General features: G+C 40.6%; 1 protein-coding gene across 1 annotated transcript; it reads right to left on the bottom strand.

Annotated features, from left to right (window-relative positions):
- Positions 1-8,161: 8,161 nt before the first annotated feature.
- prpf31 (PRP31 pre-mRNA processing factor 31 homolog (yeast)) lies at positions 8,162-21,687 on the bottom strand. Its single transcript, XM_080427012.1, has 14 exons — positions 21,566-21,687; positions 19,234-19,449; positions 18,945-19,005; positions 18,064-18,147; positions 17,865-17,962; positions 17,132-17,238; positions 15,811-15,980; positions 15,313-15,470; positions 14,153-14,242; positions 13,024-13,151; positions 12,763-12,835; positions 11,045-11,173; positions 9,427-9,525; positions 8,162-8,443 (listed from the first exon to the last, which is right to left on the bottom strand). The coding sequence occupies exons 2-14, from the start codon at positions 19,447-19,449 to the stop codon at positions 8,330-8,332; spliced, it is 1,527 nt and encodes a 508-aa protein (XP_080283138.1). The 5' UTR covers positions 21,566-21,687; the 3' UTR covers positions 8,162-8,329.
- Between the last annotated feature and the right edge of the window lie 355 nt (positions 21,688-22,042).

Raw genomic sequence — 22,042 nt, 5'->3', positions numbered from 1 at the left:
CGTCATCTAAACACATTTCTCATCACCCAAAATTGCTGTCCAAATGTCCATATGATGTCCCGGTGATGACGTCCTGTAAATGACGTAAAGATCATCCCCATATGGGCTGTGATCTGGCCTAGTCCTGAACGTCACCGGGGTGATGACCGGGCGTCATCATAACGTCATCATGACGTCATTGTGCTTGCTGGGACTGTTTAGAAAGGTTTGGGACTCACTCAGGGTGACTCAGGTTAATTACAGTAACACCCACCACCTACTGCATTTGCAGTCAAGACACTGCTACAAGAACCCAAATGCGGGTAAATGTAATCTTTAGTGAGTAAATTGTGGAGACCATCCACCACTCTGGGCGGTATGTTTCCTAATATACTACTGTAGATCTGCTGTGCTGCGTGTTGTTGTAGCACGTCTGGGGTAGCTAGATTAGGCAGGGGGCCACAAATTACTTGAAGTTGGGGGCCACAAGACCGTGACAACACACATGAAAACAAATGTTCATAGTTAAACGAGACCATTGAGGAATTTGTAACTGGTTGATTAAAGGGTTAACTTATGCTATTATTTTATTAATTTTTTGGTGCAAAGGTACAGATACTGTATCTTACCTGAAAGATATTTTTACTCCAGTAAAAGTTAAAGACACCCCTAAGAAAATCACTTGTAAAGTGTTCAGGTAGCTCATCGTATGTACTAAGAAAAAGTGTTAAGATGTATTTAAGTATCAAAAGTAAAAGTACAAGTATCAAAAGTAGAAGTCATGGATACGATGAAACCAAACAGCCAGAAATGTTGTCTACTTCTCTCTACTTTCTGAATAATCTTTCAAGTAGTTCAGCTGTTTTTTCAAGTAGCTATATCACTTCATTTCAGTGGCATATCAACATAAAAAAGCACAACAGATGAGTTTTGAGTCCATTTTCATCCATCACATGGCATCCATTTGTAGCTATTTCTGAGTTTCGAACCTGGCTCCAATTCTCTTCTCACAAAGACGAGGGACCCGCGCACAGAACACTGACATATCTACTTCCTATTTTCTCAATATCCAAAGCAAAGCCTGTGCATTATAAAGGACTGGCACAGAAACTATCCTATCAAACATCAAAAGCCATGAGTGCAGTATGAAGCAGGCCCTATTAAGTTACCATAATAGACATACTATGTCCATTGCTTTGTCCCATATAGCACACACAACAAACAGTCAAACGGTTAACCACGAACACGGTTTTGTGGCCCCCACTTCAAGTCATTTTACAATTGTGTCCCCCTGCCTAATCTAGTTGAATACCCCTGCTTTAACACATACCTGCCAACTCTCCTGTTTTCACCAGGGGCCTGTTCCTCAAAAGGTGAATTAGAGCTAAAGCCTGGCTTTTCCACCTATCCTGGCTTAATTTAGCCAGGATTAGAGCTGAGTCGGTTCCTCAAAAGGTGAATTATCTTGAAGATTAGTTTAGCCAGTTCACCCTGGCTAAGTTTAGCCTTATCCGATTCCTCAAAAGAGAATTGAAGCAAGCCTAGCTTAGTTACCATGGCAATTTAGCTGTGAAGTTAGCCTGGTCAGGAGCAGGCTAACAGCCAAGCTTTATTAATCCAGTGCCTTGTTCTTCAAGTTTTGTGAAATAGCTGTTCATCATAAACCAATGAGTTTTTCTACACTTATTCAATTCTTATGCTAAAATCAAAGATCTACAAGCCCGAAATGTTTTTGTCTTATGACGGCCGGGGGTCCCCGGCCCCCCATGGACCCCCGTGGACCCCCGGACCCCCGTGTACCCCCGGCCCCCTGTGTACCTCCGGACCCCCGTGGACCCCCGGACCCCCATGGACCTCCGGACCCCCGTGGCCCCCCGGCCCCCCATGGACCTCCGGACCCCCGTGTACCCCCGGCCCCCTGTGTACCTCCGGACCCCCGTGGACCCCCGGACCCCCATGGACCTCCGGACCCCCGTGGACCCCCGCCCCCGTGGACCCCCGTATACCCCCGTGTACCCCGGACCTCTGTTGGGGGTCAACGGGGGTCCGGGAGTACACGGGGGGCCCGGCCCCCCGTGTACTCCCAGACCCCCGTTGACCCCCGTGGACCGGGGACCCCCGGCCGCCAAAAGGAAAGCTTTTCCCTTGTAGATCTTCGATTTTAGAAATTTGAAATTAGAAAATTATTCTAAGTGTTTATAATTATAATTCCAACATTCACTTAAACTCCTTATGTTTAAACCTAACTGAATTATATATTTATGGATTTGTATATAAATTAATTGCATATTTTTGGACAACTTGTGCATTTAATTTGTCGGCAATACTTTGCCACGCTTTCTCCCTGGATCTATATTTATTGCGGCCGTGTTTCCTTTCTTGCTTATTATAAATTTTACTTCCTTGTAAGATTCCATGAGCTGCTGCAGTGCTGCTGTTCAGCCACAGAGAAGAACGCCGCTCTGGTTTTGGGCTCCATGATTGGTCAAGTTCAAGGATTCTGCTATCGACTTTCATGGTCTTTTATAGAAATAAGTGAAGCCTGGCTTCATTATCCTGGCTCGACACAGCCTGGCTTGACAAGGCCTAGCTCGACAAAGTCGCTCCTTTTCAGCCTGGCTTGGCGTTCCAGGAACCGAATAAACCAGGCTATATGGACCCGACTTTGTCAAGCCTGGATTTGACTTAAATCCAGGCTTATTTAATTCACCTTTCGAGGAACAGGCCCCTGTTAGATCATCTCCACTTTGCATCTAAATCCTAAAGTAAATAATTAGTTGTCACAAGAAACATCTATGTATCTATAGCATGGGAGAAAAGTCAGTGCTTAAGTATATGCCAATACTTTTGTACTGTTACGCAAGTACATTTTGAATATCAGGCTTGTACTTGTAGTTGTAACAGAGTATTTCTACATTGTGGTAGGCTACTGAATGATACTTTAGGTAAAACATGTGAGTACTTCTTCCACCCCGGCTTTTACTTTACTTGAGTATTCCCTTTTATCGATACTTTATACTTCTTAAAACACTAAAACACTTCTTATAACACTTTTTACTCCATGACAATTATTTGAAAACTTTTTTTCAAACAATTTACTTTATTTCTTCAACTATTTAGTCAGGGGATATTAAAAAAATCTTGGAATAAATTCCTTACCAAAAAAAATCTTCACCAATGTGTTTGTAAAGGTGTCTAGTAACACATCTCACAAAGACTGAAATGCAGTCCCCCTAGGAGAATTTTTGACAGCTCCTTAAAGTTGGGGTACCCACCATAACCTTGGTTTAAAAAAAATCCCAAAAAGAATCAAATTTTAATTCTGTTTTAAGTAGCATGTGAGGTGTCAAACTAGGGTGTTTTTATGATTCTGAATCCATTGCAAGCATTTGTTTTGCATCAAAACCACTCCTTGGGCTAAAAACGGCCCAATCTCAATGGGCTTTTTACACAAAAAGTATACCTGGAAAAGGATGGCCGTTTTTAGCCCAAGGAGTGGTTTTGGTGCAAAACAAATGCTTGCAATGGATTCAGAATAATAAAAACACCCTAGTTTGACCCCTCACATGCTACTTAAAACAGAATAAAATTTTGATTTTTCTTTTGGACTTTTTTTTAACCAAGGTTATGATGGGTACCCCAACTTTAAGGAGCTGTCAAAAATTCTCCTAGGGGGACTGCATTTCAGTCTTTGTGAGATGTGTTACTAGACACCTTTACAAACACATTGGCGAAGATTTTTTTTGGTAAGGAATTTATTCCAAGATTGGAAAATATTCTGCTAATATCCCCTGACTATATTCGAAAATAGCAGATCTATTTAAAAAATATATATATGTCATCAGTGATTACTGATGACAGTTTAAGGCTGGTGACATACTGACAAAACATTCTATGACCTGTCAGACAGATAAATTGTGGCATAGCCAAATATCATCATATAAAAGGTATTTTATTGCGTAGGTTTTATATTATCTCATGACTATCTCATCTCTATGAATAATAGATCTGCTCTTGGTAGAGATGAGATCTTCAGCCCTACTGCCACTATGTGGTCATCCTGTGGCACCACCAAGAATATCCCGTCAGTGAATGTTGAGCAAAGATGAAAGAATAACTGATATAACTGGACTTTCAATTGTGTCTCATCGTGTACAAAATGTGAGGAATAATTATGCGATTTCCTGACAGTTCTTTATTTCAGACTTGATTTGTCTACAGACAGGAAAAGCATCTGCATCAATTGGAAAGATAGGAGCAGCAGTAGAGATGAACTCTGGTCTCCACATCATAAAAGGAGACCAGACCCTCCTCATAATCCACAAATACTTTCTGGAGCTTCTCTCTTACAGGGGGGAGGACATCAGGGTTGGCAAGAACATGGCACTCATTTCCATTCTCCAACCTTAGAGTCCAGTAATCTTTCGGTGTGATACCTTTCTTCCTGTTGTCAGACTCTCTGGCCACTCCTTATTCCTCACGTTTCCATAACTCACTTGTTTTCCATCCTCAGACTGCTCAGCTCATCCCACAGCTTCTCCCTCAGCTTCTCCATCTCTTGGAGTGTCTTCTCCAGCTGAGCCACAGATGTCCTCACGGTCCCCACATGTGAAGACTGCTGGACATTGACCTTTGTCCAGTCCTTGGTGGGTGGAGGGGTGTTGATGGATGTGAAGTTCTGGAGGGGGTGGAGGTGGTCTTCATTGTGTGAGAGCTGCTTCAGCTCAGTGATTTCGTGTTGCAGCTCTTTAATGAAGCCGTCAGCCTGTTTCTCTGTTGTTTTCTGTATCTCTTCTATCACATCAATGAGCCCAGGCTCAATACTCTCAATGCAGCTGATCAGAGCAGTGAAGACATGCACACTGTCTGCTATCTCTCTGTCTGCATCTTCCTTGCTGATTTCTACCGAGAGTTGGACCTCCTGAATCTTCACTTGTCTCTCCTGGATCATCTGCTGAACATCAGCCTCTGTCTTTCCCAGCTCAATCTTCTTTCCTTCACATTCTTCTTCTAGAGATACAGTTTGATCTGACTTGTCTAACTCAGTACAGAATTGACAAACACACACACGGTCAGTCTCGATACAGGTTCTGCAGTAATACCAATCACCACATGGAGTGGTGATTGGATCAGTGAACCCATCCAGACAGATACAACACAGGATCTGCTCTTCAGACTGGACACTGCTGGCAGGCTCCATTTCTGCAAGCTGTGAATAAAAGTGAGAGTATCAAATGTTGTTCTTGAATGATACTTTTCTTAAATTATTCCATATCGATTGATCGATCGTACATATTATGTGAACGAGTCCAGCGCTTTGTTCCGAATGTATACCCTGTTCATTTTATAGATTTTTACAGATTGTTAAATTACAGAATGCAAGCTTTCAAATGATGTCATACATTGAAATCTGAAAATATTTGAAGGAGATATGCTTTTTTGAATGTTGTTCAACCTTAAATGTAGAAGCTGGAAAACAGGCTCTCTAATAAAGCTGACTCCCCACCAAACAGACTACTTCAGAGTCAGACTACAACAGACTGCAACAGACTGGTAATCTGTTGGCAAAAGTTGGCATTTCGTTCAGCACAAACTGTCGCCGGATGTGCACTGGGCTGCCAGTGTTGCCAGGTCTGCTTATTATAAGACACTTTGGGCTTGTTTTCCTGTAATGTCGCTTGTAAATATTCATAGTTGCTGGTTGCTTTTGTTTGGGCTTGTTTCTGAAGTGTAGTTGCTTATTTGGACTGGCTTTCAAGATTCTTTTTGAAAATAGCTGATATAAAAGGGCTCTACTGTTATTTGAAAATAAAGAAATGGCAAGTTCAAGACAATAAAATGTTCAACCGTTTCAGACAAATCTCCGACCGTATGTAATAATTGCTGGACACTTACTGAAATTGTTTTATTATAATAATGTTATAATGTGTATATACTTATTGTTATAATGCACAATCGTGTCATTACAAGTCACAATACATGGTCAATGTGTGCTTTTAGTCAAGTAATTCCTGAAGATGTAGGCAGAAAGCTTTTGTGCATATATCTAATGTTTTTATACTTTACTTAAGGCACCCATTCAGTTCTTATAGTGACTTGTAATCTACAAAGCATTATAAGCATGAATATAATGCATTGTGAAATTATTATAGTGGATTACAGCTATGACAATTATAATACACTATTATTATCCTCCGAAAGAAAAGGTCTGCAAGTGACCAGTAATTCTGCAGTATTATGATTACTTGAAATAGTCCATAATAAATTCTTTATAAGGTGTTATGATTATTGTTATAAAGCATTATGAGTTCGAATACAGTGTTTGTAAGCAGTATAATGCATAATAAAGTATGTTTACTGTATAAGGCATTATAGACATGGGTTTCATAAGAAGTGTCACCGGTTAGGTCACACTTCCCCATCTACATGTCACTAAAAAACAAGAGGTCTCAGTGTCTTACCTGCTTCAGTGTTGTCATGATGTAGGTCTGGAGAGACAGAGGAAATATAAAGACAGACAATAAAGTTGCATCAACAAGGACCAGCTCACTGACACATGTCTGGTGTCTCTATCATTTTATATATTTAGCAATTTCTTCAATCAGAGAATCAGAGTCAGAGATCTAACTCTATTGTTTACATGAAGTGTAAACAATAGGCCATGTGACCTGATTAAGCAAAGTTCTATTTGCACCACAGAGAGAAGGAAGACAACCACAAAGGGGGAATAACACAACGATTGATCTAATCAAGGTTCAAGATTTTACTACCTTCACCATTCAATTTATTTGGAATTATTCGTTTTTTTATATATATAATTTTTTTTCATGGTAAAATTCACCAGTCAGTTCCATTTGAGATCTCAAAAAGATGTTCCTGTTGGACCTTCTTGAGGTCTCTTTGTCTCTCATGTTCTTGTAGGATCTAAGAGCAAAAAATATTTGTCTTCTTCATGAGTCTTAATCCTCCGGAGTCGGCCATACCAACCCTGACGAAAAAGGTCATTTTGTATTTTAAAGCTAAATGTGTAAATGGTCAGTATTTTACACATTTGTGTAAAATACCACAAGAAACATCTATGTATCTATAGCATGGGAGAAAAGTCAGTGCTTAAGTATATGCCAATACTTTTGTACTTTTACGCAAGTACATTTTGAATATCAAGCTTGTACTTGTAGTTGTAACAGAGTATTTCTACATTGTGGTAGGCTACTGAATGATACTTTAAGTAAAACATGTGAGTACTTCTTCCACTACGGCTTTTACTTTACTTGAGTATTGCCTTTTATCGATACTTTATACTTCTACGCCACAACACTTTTTACTCCACGACAATTATTTGAAAACTTCCCATTTTATACTTCAACTATTCGAAAATAGCAGATCTATTTAAAAAAAAAGATATGTCATCAGTGATTACTGATGACAGTTTAAGGCTGGTGACAAAACATTCTATGACCTGTCAGACAGATAAATTGTGACATAGCCAAATATCATCATATAAAAGGTATTTTATTGCTAGGTTTTATATTATCTCATGACTATCTCATCTCTATGAATAATAGATCTGCTCTTGGTAAAGATGAGATCTTCAGCCCTACTGCCACTATGTGGTCATCCTGTGGCACCACCAAGAATATCCCGTCAGTGAATGTTGAGCAAAGATGAAAGAATAACTGATATAACTGGACTTTCAATTGTGTCTCATCGTGTACAAAATGTGAGGAATAATTATGCGATTTCCTGACAGTTCTTTATTTCAGACTTGATTTGTCTACAGACAGGAAAAGCATCTGCATCAATTGGAAAGATAGGAGCAGCATTGTATAAAATCTGATGACATTCTTGTATACGATTTTTACATCAATGTTACCTGCTTTGTTGACATTTGGCCTGCTGTTTATTGCTTTAAATTGTGTAGTATATAAAATGTTGAAATTTGCGGAGGTCATTATAGTAGTATGCCCATTTACTTCCATTTTGGATTGTCTTCAGCATTTGTAAGTGAAGTTATAGAGGACTGTAAAGTTGTTCTGGATAAAGCTGTCATCTACTGTAAACTCATTACCAGTTGTTATACAACAGTGATGTATATGTAAGAATTATGACAGTGAATCAATCCTTTAGTCTAGGTCGAACCAGACACTTTTCGATGCCATAATAAAAATATCGAAAACATGTCAAATGTCAGAATTGTTTTTATTCAAATCGGCCAAAAACGTCAAAAGGTAGAACATAAAATACAGAAGTAAAATAATACACATAAAAAAAAGCCATCTCTTTACCGTGGTTGAGTCAAAGTGGAGAAAAAAAAGGAGGAGCTACAGTAATACTGTATGGTTAATAGTCATCACAGCTTTTCTTCTTTCTTGACTTTGAGGAACTCTGCCATGTTGGAGAAGTATTTCTGGTTGGCCTCAGCCACCTTCTTCTCTGCTGCCTGAGGGTTCACAATCTCCAGCCCCTGACCATGACAGAGGGAAACAGCCGTTAGAACAACCTTGGTCATCTTTAAGCCAGACCAATACTTCATTGTAGCTTGTATATCTGATATTTTCGGTGAGTGACACCACTGTACAACAGAGTATAAATGACGCATTTGTCATTCGCTTTTTATCCGTTTATAACTGTACAATATTCTGAAATGAATGTTATGCTGATTAAAAAAAATTATTTTCCACTATTTGTTGATTATATCCCATTGTATTCATACATATAATAGTGTTCTTATTCTTTATACTCCATCCATGGTTTTATAATTTTTTTATCCTGTTTCTATAAGTGCTATACCGATATTCCATCAATGGTTTGGTTTTATCATTTTCTTCCAGTGACTATATTAAGTATTATACCAAAAGTTATCAATTTATCCCAGAACTTAAACTGAACATGGGCGTTTTAGCAACGCCTTGCTTTACTCGCACACATTCCACCAGTCACCTCCACTGGAACAGTTGGGCCCCAATAACCGTTATGCAAGGGCCCTGACACATCAAACTGACAAACAGTCTACACCAGATTGGGAGACATCGGGTGTTAAAATACTAACAGCTGACAATCAGCTCATGGTGTTTTTCTGCACCTGCATGAGAGGAAATAAATCTACCATAGAGCTGTTGGACACACCACTGCAGTGGGCAGTGTTGTACATGTTTGTCTGCAACATTGACATTAAAAGGTGACATTCCTTCTCTTTCTTGCTTGGTGTGTGCCGTGTTATCTGCACTAGGAAATTCAAGTGACAATTCACATTTGACACAGATCATATATGTGCCCTAAACGATTGCTACAGGAACTATATCAACATGTGGGTATGTCTGTGCGTGAGGCGTGACACACACTGGTTTGCACTGGGTAAAAGCAAGAGAGAGCTCTGCTCCCTTTCCCTTATCGATGCGTTCTGCTAGCGATCAACCAACCCTATGTGGAGTGGGTTATTTTTGGTACCTGGAGAGGAGTGAAAGCAACACTGGAGCTGGTTCCAGACGATCTGTCTCTGACTGTGGACTTCCCTCCGAATGACATGCTCTGCTTCTGCAGTGTCCTCTGAGGGAAAAGCAAACACAGGGAGCATGTTCAAAACATTATAGTAAGTAAACATTATTTACAAAGCACCATTCAAAACAGATACAAGGTGCTGTACAATGAGAAAATAGTGCTAGAGTGCTTAGATAACAAGTTAGGTTTTAACAACTTCTTAGAGCAATCAACTGACACAGTTTTAAAAAACACACACAAGTGGTGACAGTATCACAGTGGGAGCAACCACTGCAAAGGCTAGGTCACCCTTAGTTTTGAGTCGAGTTTTTGGGACCGACAGACTTGGGCAGAAGACCTGAGAGATCTCACATTGGCAAGGGGATGCAGTAGTTCAGAGATGTAGCGTGGGGCCAGCCCGTGTAGTGCTTTATAAGTGATTAAAAGGATTTGTACATCAATTCTACATTCAGTGGGTAACCAGTGTAGAGCAGCCAAACGAAATCTGCCAGTGCAAAAACAAAATTGCCCCTCAGCGATTTGAGTCTGGCACCGCTCCATTGTGAATCCATTTCCTGCTCCCGAAGTCTGGAGTGACCAATCAGGGCCCAGTATTCAAATATGGGAGACTGTAATTGGTAGTTGGTTGTAGGTCTAACCAATAGAGCATCGCAGTTCCCGCCCACTTCCTGGTTTTTCGTGGTGCCGGAAGGAACAACTCAATGCATTTTTCCCATTGACATTTCCAAAAATATTTATATCTATTAATTTAAGCCTCATGACCATAAAACGTTTGATTCTGTGATTTTTTTGTTGTTGAAAACGGCAAAACAAAGGGTATTTATTAAATATAGTATATCATATAATTAAATATAAAAATAAATAAAAAAATCACAGAAAAAAACGTTTTATGGTCATGATTCATGTCATGTCATGATGGCTTGATTCGAGGCTTAAATTAATAGATATAAATATTTTTGGAAATGTCAATGGGAAAAATGCATTGAGTTGTTCCTTCCGGCACCACGAAAAACCAGGAAGTGGGCGGGAACTGCGATGCTCTATTGCGTGCAGACTATTTTTTTGATCCCGCCCCCTGGGGAAAGAAACGTCCTCATAGAAGCACCAGACTCCTATCCACGCAGTGATACAGTCTGGCCACGCGAGGCTAGCCAAACACTAGTGTAATATGTGACCTACGACTTGTATTTTGTTAGGAGTCTGGCAGACGCATTTTGGACTAACTGGAGCAAAAACACAGAAAAGCCACTTATGGTGATAAACAGTGCATATGGAACTATTTTTTAAATCTTGAGCAGTTATAAGAGTCTTTTTTTTGCAATGATCATTATCGGTATTGCCATAATGTCGTTGGAGAACCTAGCCAAGCCGCACTATGAGCTTGTAGATCTGTTATTGTGGCTATTGAAATGTACTGAATTTGATATTGTTCGGATTAGGGATGCCAGGTTGGAAGTGGTTAAAATATGAGTAACATTTTGGACTGGAACACTTCAATTGAACCAGCAGTCATTGGTGGGTTCATATAATACACATCATGTTTATCAGGAGTCTGTTCTGGCTGTACCTGGAGGGACTTGGAGATCCTGGACTTGGTGGCTTCGTTGACTTGGGCCTGTCTGACCCGCCCGCTGCCACTCTTCCCCAGCTGACCCAGACTGAAGCCCAGGTCCTCCTGGTAAGCATCGTCCTCAATCTGAAAGACAACACAAAAACAGATTCAACCATCTCCGTCCATGCTGGCTGATGTCATCCACACCTGGGGTCTGTTTCACCTGGATTTAACAGCTATCCTGACTTGTCAAACCAGATGCACGACTTGTGCATTTAATTTGTCGGCAATACTTTTTATTGCGGCCGTGTTTCCTTTTTGGCTTATTATACATTTTACTTCCTTGTATGATTCCACGAGCTGCTGCTGTGCTGCTGTTCAGCCACAGAGAAGAACGCCGCTCTGGTTTTGGGCTCCATGATTGGTCAAGTTCAAGGATTCTGCTATCGACTTTCATGGTCTTTTATAGGAATATGTGAACGTGCATTCAGCCTGGCTTTACCATCCTGGATCGACACAGTCTGGTTTGACAAAGTCTAGGCCTGGCTTGGCGTACGTGGAACGGAATAAACCAGGCTGTACGGAGCTTAGTGATGTTGTTCGGTCACTTGTTTTGTCACACCTGGAGTATTGCCCTGTTATTTGGTCAAGTGCTTCTGAGAAACATATAAAGAAACTTCAAATTGCTCAGAATAGAGCAGCACGATTAGTTCTTCATTGTTCTTTCCGTGCCAATGTAAGAAAGATGCATAAACAATTATCGTGGTTAACAGTTGAGGTTAAATTAAAATATCGTCTTTTGTTATTCATGCATAATGTTATCTGGAACAACACACCACACTTCTTTCATGAACAGGTATTATATTCAGGTTTCTGTCATGGACATTACACTCGTCAAGTGAGCTCAGGTCATCTGGTAGTGCCAAGCCACAACCTAAATAGTATGACAAGAACTGTTCATTATAGAGGTTTTTCAGCTTGGAATATGCTCCCCATAAATGCTAAACAAACCAGAAGTAGATTTTCTTTTTAAAAGTTACTTAAACATAAATTGAGTCCTATATAGATGTAATTTGTGTTTTTCACAATTTTTGTACAGTAACATTATTGTTTTGTGTATTTTGCGAACAATCTGTATTTGTGACTTTTTGGTTATTGTTGTCTCCGTTTCATATGCAGAGTGACTTATTTTGCTGATAACTATACTTTGTCTGTTTTTTTCTAGTTATATTGCACAATTTTAACTATTGTCTGTTTTTATTGTATACATGTTATGTATGTGAGGACCCCATGAAGACTAGCGACCACTTTGTGGAAGCTAATGGGGATCCTAATAAAGAATAAAGGCTGTACGGAGCAGACTTTGTCAAACCTGGATTTGGCTTAAATCCAGGCTCATTTAATTCTGCTTTCGTGAAACAGGGCCCTGCACATCTACGATGGGGTTTTAACACCCCAACTGAGCAAAAATAAAAACACAACAATTGTGTCTCATCTCAATGCATTCATTTAGCCTGATCAATCATGTACTACCTCTATTTAAAATGTACCACAATAAATTGGGAAGTTGGGTTTAATTGGAAACAAAATAAGTCCTCAACGTTAATGGACCCTTGCAGTCTATTTTTACACTCAGAGTTTAGTGCAGGTATACATTTTATTTGTTCCCATGAGACCATGTGAGGAGTGGGGGGTATGACGGCATTTTGAGAAACATTGAATCCATTCCTGACCTCTGCGAACGTCATCCTGTTGGCATGTTTCCTGATCTCTGTCAGTCCGAGACGCTCCTTCATCTTACGATACCTTGAGGAAGACGCAAAACACTTATGATCAAATCCAAGGGTTGATTATGAAAAAAAAACAATTTCCATCAGGCTCCCTTTAACCACTTAACCCCCATTTACTTTGTTGACCGGGAATAGGGATGCTAGGGTTCAAGTGGTTATAATTATGACCCATCCGGTGTGGAGGTTTCTAAAGGCAGTGTGTACCTCCTTCCTCCTCTTTTCTTCCTCTGTCCATCCAGTGGGGCCGGTAGTGGTTTCACCGTCTTCACCGGAGGAGGCTCCTGCCATTTATCAAACTTCCTCTCAATCTCCTCCTTCAGGTCGTATCCCACCTGCAGAGAAACACACAGGGTGGTCAGGAATGGTGGGTCACTTTACAGGGGCGTCATTTGGGGATTCAGGGCAATTTACAACCCCAAGTTTTCACATTTAACCTCAAATTCGGTTCTTTTATGCATACATATTTTCCCCAACTCTACAACAATTCTAGTAGATTAATCGGATTTCAGATCAACACTGAGTGCATCTCAATCCATGCCTGTCCATCTACATGTGACACACGTTATACATATGCGTTTTCTTGTCTGCAAAATACATATCGAAACCCGTTATATTTTCATACAACTAGATTCTGCAAAGTCCCGGAAAAGATGTGCTGTGATTGGCCAGTAGTCAGAAAGCTTGCCTTCTCCAAAATGGCGCCCGAGACTCAGACGCCTCAGAGCCGGAGGAGGCGTCTACCTCTATATGTCTATGGTCTGCAAGCATACATTTATTAACCACTTTCAACCTGGCATCTCCATTTTGGGCATGTCATTATAGGTGAACATTTCCAATAGCAGCAATCAAAATGCTATGTTTACTACAACACCAAGAAAGATTATGCTCCACAATGGATATGTGGTTTGTTACACTTTTGGAGCTGAAGTCAGGTGGTTTGTAAAGGCTTTTTAACTCGTTTCACCACCATGCCCCCTTTTAATCTGTTGTTGGCTTGCTGCTCTGGCTGCTTAACAAATTCAGCTCTCCCTCACGGTGCCGATTCGACATGCTCAGTCGGGTGAACGGCCACCGCTAATAAGCGTCCTCTGTCAAGACGTGGGACACACCACCATAATGACGGCCAATTGCCACAGCAATTGCTTTTCAGCCAATGTCAGCTTGGTGTTATCAGGGCCTTAAGTTAGTTAGTAGTGGTTGGAGGTTCAAAAAGGTGTCACCCATCAAGAAGCTGAATCAAACATTGTGAAATATCAGTTTGTTGAATGTGATTTCTTTTCAACAGGTAGGCTGAATATGAATGAAACAGGGATGTGTGACTGCTTCGTCTCACCTTGCCATCTGAACCCTCATGGAAGCTGTCCACTCTGGAAGCCAGGGTGCACTTTGCAGACACCAGACGAGCTGCCTTCCTCCTCAAGTCCTAAATAAAACACCACACAAGAGCAAAATACATGTGAACACAATGGGCAGCGATTCCCAACATTTTACCTTTTAAGTACCCATCAAGTACTCATCTTACATTAACTCATTGAGTGCCATTAACGTGTTTCACGTGTTTTAGCGCTATGGTGCAACGTGCCATCAACGTGTTTCACGTGTTTTTGAAAAAAAATTAAAATAACTTTAATTTTTTTTAAAAAGATTTTCTTTTTCTTCCTGAACCCAAGATATCATTATCTGAAGATTTGCAGCTCCATCCACTCCTTGTTTAACTTATAACTGAAAAAGGCTGTATCTTGCTTCCTAAGCACTTTTGTTTTACTAAATTTAAAATGTTTTAATTTTCAATGAGTTAAGGTATTATTCTCATTGTTTAACAATAGTTCCCCCAAAATGAAATTATACAGATTTTGCCAACATCGAAAATACTATCATTAATTGTAGAGATCTACTATTGCTTTAACCTGACTCTGCCAGATGGAAGAAGCTTGCGACACACATTTTGTTTCACAGCCTACTTGCATCTGGGACTCCGGTAGCAGAATCGATGCAAGACGGCGTTCCATTTTTTCAAGCTACTTGGCAGGTGATTGGATGATCCCGCCCCTAGCAGCCGCTGATTGGTTCGTACACGCAACGGTGCGGGTAGCTCTACTCTCTGAGCGATCCCAGATGGTGGGTGGATTGTGAAACTCAATACCGCCCCCATCTGGCAGAGTCAGGTTACTATTGCTTCACATTAAAGCCTAATTTGAAAAACATTGTTATTTTCAGCAATGTAGAAATTGGCACAGTAGCTGAGTGGGTAGAGGCGCCGCCTGGGAATCGGAAGGTCACTAGTTCGCCCCCCCCGGACCACCCAGCTACAGTATCGTGTTGAAATGTCCCTGAGCCACTTAACCTCTAACTGGCGCTCATCATGATCATCTGAGCAGCCACCAGCTGGGTGAAAATTAAACTTAATTTCCCAATAAAGGGGATCAATAATCAATAAAGGTCAACAAAAAAGATGAGCCATCATCGTGACCATGTGAAAATGTATGCACTGACCGGGGGCAGTGCCTGCACCACATCACAGTGGTAGATGTAGCCAGTGTGAGGCAGCAGTGAGGCACTGCTGAATCCTGACAGGTTCCTTCTCTGGGCTCCCAGTAACATGAGATTACAGGCTGGCATCTTGGACAGGTTGGTTAGACCACCAGCAATACCTACGATACACACACACACACACACACACACAGATCACAAGAAACAATGCTGAGATGGAACAAACAAAATAATCCAGCCTTCCCTAAAACACTGTGCCAACGCTCCAAGCAAACATCCTCCTCGCATCCCTACTCATTTGTTGACTAGGATACATGCCATTTTCTGCTGATCTCACATTTTGTAAATCGCTCTGGATACAAGCGTCTGATAATCTGATAAATGCCTAAATTGTAACCACAATGGGTGTGCTGACAGCGGTTTTCATCAGCCACGAATGTAATGTGATAATAATGACCCATTTTATCATTTAAATGTTGACCGTCTTCACCCTCCACTTACCCATGATCTTAGCAGCTGTCGACGCTCCAACGATGATGGAGAGATTTGGAGCAATGAAGGACATTCTGGACTCCACGTATTCATAGATCTTGTGTTTTGATTGGTTCAGCTCCAGAGCCATGTCACAGGCCTCCTCCAACCACTTTAACTCATCGTCACCTAGCATTGTCCTAAGACAATCAAAACAGTTCTTGTTTTTTGTCCTTTTACTTTTGTGATTTCATTTGATTAATCACACACGTTCATATCATTAACACATCCACTGCCAAGGGCTAATCTCATAATGTACTCACCAGTGCCAAGGTGTTTTTGTTGTTTTTTTGTTTTTTTCATGTCGCCATAGATCTTGTTAAAATCCTTAAGATTGAGCGCTACACGGTCTGTTTACATCCGCGAGATCTCCCTGTATCTCCCAGTGAAAACCACGTGTCAAACGGGGCATCCATGTTTGAGTTAGAGCGGATTACGTTAAACAGTGAAATGCGAGGAGAAAAAACTACAGGAAGAGAATTGAGTTTCAGTTTCGTCTGTAGAATGGGAGCGGGCGTGAGCGTCAAAACCGGATCCCAAATAATTCTATTTCCTGTCATCAAACCGGAAACGGAAGTGGATCAAAAAAAATCCGAAAGTGCACCCGGACCGCGCATGCGCGAAAAGACCGCAGCCCGTAGGGCTACGGTCTCGGCGCTTAACAGTTGGATTTAACGGCCCGTAGGACTACGGTCTTGGCAGTTAATGTGTTAACACATTGACTGCCAAGAATGCATATGCATTCTTTCAAATCCATCACTTGCCTGGCAAGAACGCATATATATGCGTTTTTGGAGATTCCACAAGAGGGCGCTCTAAAAAATTTGCTCGGTGGATAGAGGAGCCCTCCCCCACCCCCCAGACACTCTTTGTTTACTTCTGTGTCTACAACGTGGCATCCGCGGCTCTCCAAAGATCGACAATTTAAGGTAAAAAACGCTGGCATGGGGAGGAAAAACTATGTTTTAATCTCAGGCAGTCAATGTGTTAAAAGGAACCATGTATTGAAGATTGTTAGAAATGTTAGCATGAACCATGTCCTAGTATTTTTGTAATTGGGGTATTTGTCAATGTACATTTACACATACATGAAATTCATCCTCCGCATTTACCCTTCCCAACACAGGAGCAGTGGCTGCCATTAATGTGGCACCCGGGAGTAGTTAGGCTTTAAGTGTTTTGCTTGAACAGTATTATGGAATATAGTCAATTGCCGAGATCAAAGAAGCTGTCAGTGAGCAAAGTTTCAAAGGGGTACAAAGCTTTGCGTGTGTTCATTTATTTTACAGACCCCTGTGTGGTTGAGGCTGTAACGCTGACCACCATGATGGTGGCATTGGTCAGGATCTGCTGCAGGTTCTCGTTATTCTTACACTTGTCCAGGTTGTTGCCCAGTTCCTGAAAAGCAAGAACACAAACCACAGACGCATGTCCTCCTTTAGAGAGGCAGAATTCTTCTGAAGAGTGAAAACTTCAGGCAACTGGGCAATACATCTAATATACAAGTCTCTAAACATTACCCAAATTACTGTTTAGATCATGCAACCATGTGCTCTTATACTAAAAGTAGATGTTCAGGTGGCTATGCAGCATTAACAGCTAGTTTAAAGTAGTCTCCAGTCCATATATGGGCATGTTACGTTTGTGATGCCCACAAGGCAATTTGAATATACTAGTAGAGCCTCTAACCTACGTCGCACCACCGATCCGACGTGCCCATATATGGCCGTATCAGAGGCACCCAGGGGACACATGTGCAAATTGATGTTGTTCATCATCAGCATTTTTTAGATGAATCAAAAACACATCCAACTGTGTCTCTTTTGTGCATATATGGAGATATTTGTATCCGTCTGTCTACCTATGTCCCTTTTATTCCCATATATGGAGATCCCTGATGTCATCAGTATATGCCCATATATGGATATCGGTTGGATCGGCGATTCTGGACAACTACCTATCGGAACGACTCGACGGAAATCGTTGTACAGTCACTTGAAAACAGATCTCAACTGAAAACTCACCTTAACTGTCCGGATGTAATCTAGAGAATTTGGCACCAGGGATTCCAGTTCTGGGAATCTTTTGGAGTACTTGTCACGGACAAACTTGTGAATGATATCTGACAAAGAAGAAGAAAATGAGAAGTGGAGGTCAATATTTGTTTGCAATCAAATGAAATCTGTATTTCTAGGCTCTGCGAAAAGGATCACAAAAACTCACTGAGTTCATTGTCAATCTCCACTGTGAGGTTATTGGCAGCTACAATCAGTCTGTATTCTGGGTCAGACTCGACGGGGCCAGACACTGCAGGGGGAAACAATGGATCAGATGTCATCAGAACATGGTGCTATTAATCATCATCATAAAAAAAATTATGGAAGAGGATTACACACGTCGTTTTCTCTTCCACTTTGACAGGTTAAATTAATGCTTGATTATTTTCCAGTGGGTAATCCAAATAATTCTTAACAGGTCTGAAAGGCTAAATTAATCATTTGAAATGTCAAATTGTACATGAGAAATATATTTACAGTGGTGGTACTAAAACATATTTTTGTATTGTAATAATTTCAAGTGTGGTATAATTGTGAAAACAAACTATTCCTAGCTATAGGTACTATTAAACCAGAGACCCCTGGGTGTTACCGGACCCCATTTTGACATCATTTTTTTGCTTACCGGGCAACCAAACCAGCATTTCTTTATACCCTTTCTTGCCAACTAGGTTGTTTTTACGAGGAAACTGCAAACTAAATGGTGGATGCAAAGTGCAATAGAAGAGCATCATATCATGGATGGGTATAATTGACTAAACTAATACACTTCATAACAGAGCGAGGTAGGGGAAACGGCTGGTCTCAAGACGGCTGATTGATTACCATAGGTATTTTGCATTTTCATGCTTGGCCGTAATAAAGTAATTTTTTTAAATTATTATGTATATTAATTGTGGACACTAAAATAGCAATTTATATAAGAAGACGGCTCTTCCACCCCAAGTAAAACAAAAAACATAACCGAAAAAAACATACAGATAACATGTCCTTTGTACAAACGAGACAGTGGACAATGCAGAAAATCAACAGTGTGGTAATTCTCACCTTCTGAGTTCTTGCGCTGCTTCCCAACATAGATATCAATTTTGGCCATGATTTCTGAAAACTATAGACACATTATTAACCACATGAACCCTAGTGTCCCTTTTCTAGGGCAAATAATGGAGATCAGCAAGAATGGTAGATGGTAGAGAAATCATACCGGATGACTTGGAACTAGGCGGAAACAGCCAATCTACAAGCTTGAGATTGTATATTGTCTGCCATTTCCGCCACTAAAAAAAAAAAAAAAAATCTGCATTGTGGCAACAATTAAAAAGGCTATCAAACTAACCTGTTTGCTGTTGCGCAGCTTGGCGATCTGCGCCACACTCTCAGCTCCACTGTAGTCCACCTCCATCTCCTCTGGGATGTCCTCCAACCCCCCTTCTGACTTTCCCTCCACTGCCTCTCCATCGCTGTCCACCTCCTCTGCTCCGGTATAGAGCCCATCCTCGCCCTCATCTCCAGCCTCCTCCAAATCTGCCAGCAGCTCGTCCGCTAGAGACATCTGGTGGATTAAGACATCTTAATTCAGTTACTGAATTTCATTTGAATCTTGTCCTCGTTCGCCTTGATGTACAGTAGGAAGGGCTCCTTAGGTCATCATGACTGGTTCTCAAGCATTTTCATGTCAGGGCCCCAAATGTATTTGGCCGCAGACCCCCATTTGAAGGATTGTGTGCCAGGGACCCCCATAGGAGAAATTTGGTCAACATTTTGTCAAGAATTTTTTTAAATAGCCGATCTGCAAGCTCACAAAGTGTTGCATCACTACGGTTTCATAGTTAAGGGCTTAAAGGACAACTTTGTTTTTTTACAACCAAGGTTTATATTTTAGCTTGTAATTAAAGTAAATAAAAGCTGAGTGTCATTTAATTTTCATTTACTGCTTTCTATAGTTTTAGCAATTTTCTCAATCTTTTTTACAGTGGGCGGGGGCATTCTGTCCGGTGGCTAAATATGCCTTTTTTACACAATAAAAAAGGTCCTGTAGTCTTTGATGGCCAGATGTGAGTTATTGGGGGCTAGAAGAGCTACTGTAAATAATAATAAAAAAAACGCTGGGTTATTGTGTAAAAAAAAAGACATATTTAGCCACCGGACAGAATGCCCCCGCCCACTGTAAAAAATATCGCGAAAATTGCTAAAACTATAGAAAGCAGTAAATTAAAATGTTGGAACCCACTTAAACACTGCCTTAGATGATTTGTTTAATCACTATCACTTTGCTTTAACAAACCTCTACTGTTAATTGCAGTTACTGTGATTGAATGAAGACTGCAATTTTTTTTTACCACTGGCATGTTTAAGCCCAAGGCGACCATATTATTTAGGGCAGGGTTCTTCAACAGGGGGTCCGGGACCCCAAGGGGGTCCTCAGAGTTACTACAGGGGGGCCGCCAACTCTCTGTGTGATAGGATTATTGTTTTTACTTTAACCACTTCATCCCTATTCTTAGGGCAACATTAGCCAAAAATGGTTGATCTACAAGCTCTGCTATTTTCAGCAAAGAGGTTTGGTGTAGAGGGGGGGGGAACAGACCAAGTAGAGAGCCAACAGTCAAGTTTAACAAGGGTTTAAGTGGTTAAATGTCTGAAAATACACATGACATGAATCCAACTAGTGTAAACAAATAAACAAGAAAACGTTCATTTACACAACAGTCAGTGATGCTGTCAAACAAGTCTATGAAGCTATCTAAGAAATCTACAAAACAGTTTAATCTGAAACACCATTTCATATAATATGTAGTGGGGGGTCCCTACTTCATCTTTCTCTCAGCCAAGGGGTCCTTGGCCTGAAAATTGTGAAAAACGTTGAAGACCCCCTATTTCCTTAACTGAATTTACACAATAAACTCCTCTGGGTTTAAAGATACAGAGGAAATAAGCATTTTTCTATATCCCAAATTCGCTAAAATGTATTGATATTTTTCATTTCACTACTTAAAATATACGTATGCTATCCAATGGTGTAGTAACTAAGTACATTTACTCAAGTACTGTACTTAAGTACAATTCTGAGGTATTCTTTTACTTTACTGGAGTATTTCCAATTTTCAATACTTTCACTCCACTACAGCTCAGAGGCAAATATTGTACTTTTACTACACTGCAATTATTTGAAAACTTTAGTTACTAGTTACTTTGCAGATATAAATTATTATAAAAACATACATGAACCACTTTAGCCCTATTTTACACACACACAGGCTATTTGAAAATAGCAGATCTACAAGCTCACAAACGCAGATCTGCTATTTTCAAACATTTTAGTACTTTTACTTTTGGTACATTAAGTATATTTTGATGCCAATACTTTTGTACTAAAGTAACATTTTGAACACAGGCCTTTTACTTGTAACAGAGTATTTCTACATTGTGGTATTGCTACTTTTACTTGCTACTTTTAGTAAAATGTCTGAGTACTTCCACCATCACTGATGCTATCACATTAGATGGACGACAGAGTCACTTCTTTGAGAATTCAATGTTTCTTTGAGACTGAAGCTACTGCTACTTGGCCAATGTTTACATGAACGCCTGACCTGACGCACCACTGACTGCAGGGCTTCAACACTCACTCACACAATACATCATGATATATTATCAAACTAACTCACCTCGGGAATTTAATAATCCCGTCGTGCAGGGAAACAACTCGATGCGTGACAAAGGTTTTAGTTAAATATTTAGTGAGAGTTTAGTCAGATGTGCGACGTCCACGGCGTCTGATCGTTTCGTCGCACAAAAAATACGTCAGCCCTCCTTCCTGTTGGCTTTTTATGGCGGCCGACAGATTAAGTGCATTATCGCCACCTCCTGGAGTGGAGTGGAGTGGAGCCTGGAATAAAAACATTATTTGAGTTCTTATCTGAATAAAGTTTAAGATATTGTCTTTGTCATCTCTGTCTGTCTGTCTGTCTGTCTGTCTGTCTAATCGAGTGGTTCTCTAATAAGTGGGGTCTTGGGACTCCCGTGGGTCTTTGAAGGAGTTCCAGGGGGTCCCCCTTACCCTCTATGCAACAAAAATATGGAATGCCCTACCAAAAGTAGTGAAGGAGTGCAAACCCTACTCACTTTCAAAACTGCCCTTAAAA

Source organism: Gymnoscopelus braueri (genome assembly GCF_963280865.1).
Source record: "Gymnoscopelus braueri genome assembly, chromosome: 4".
In the NCBI taxonomy this organism is placed as follows: Eukaryota; Metazoa; Chordata; class Actinopteri; order Myctophiformes; family Myctophidae; genus Gymnoscopelus; species Gymnoscopelus braueri.
Note: the sequence above shows the minus strand (reverse complement) of the source record. Positions and strands in the feature narration are given on the sequence as shown.

Bases quoted from the DNA above. Each gene is read 5' to 3' on its own strand.
- prpf31 (XM_080427012.1), bottom strand. From the start codon at position 19,449: ATGTCTCTAGCGGACGAGCTGCTGGCAGATTTGGAGGAGGCTGGAGAT. The intron at 17,963-18,063 runs GTGAGTTTTTGT...CTTCTTTGTCAG, and splicing joins GGAGATTGACAATGAACTCA to ATATCATTCACAAGTTTGTC. The intron at 9,526-11,044 runs GTACAGCCAGAA...CTTTTCCCTCAG, and splicing joins GGATCTCCAAGTCCCTCCAG to AGGACACTGCAGAAGCAGAG.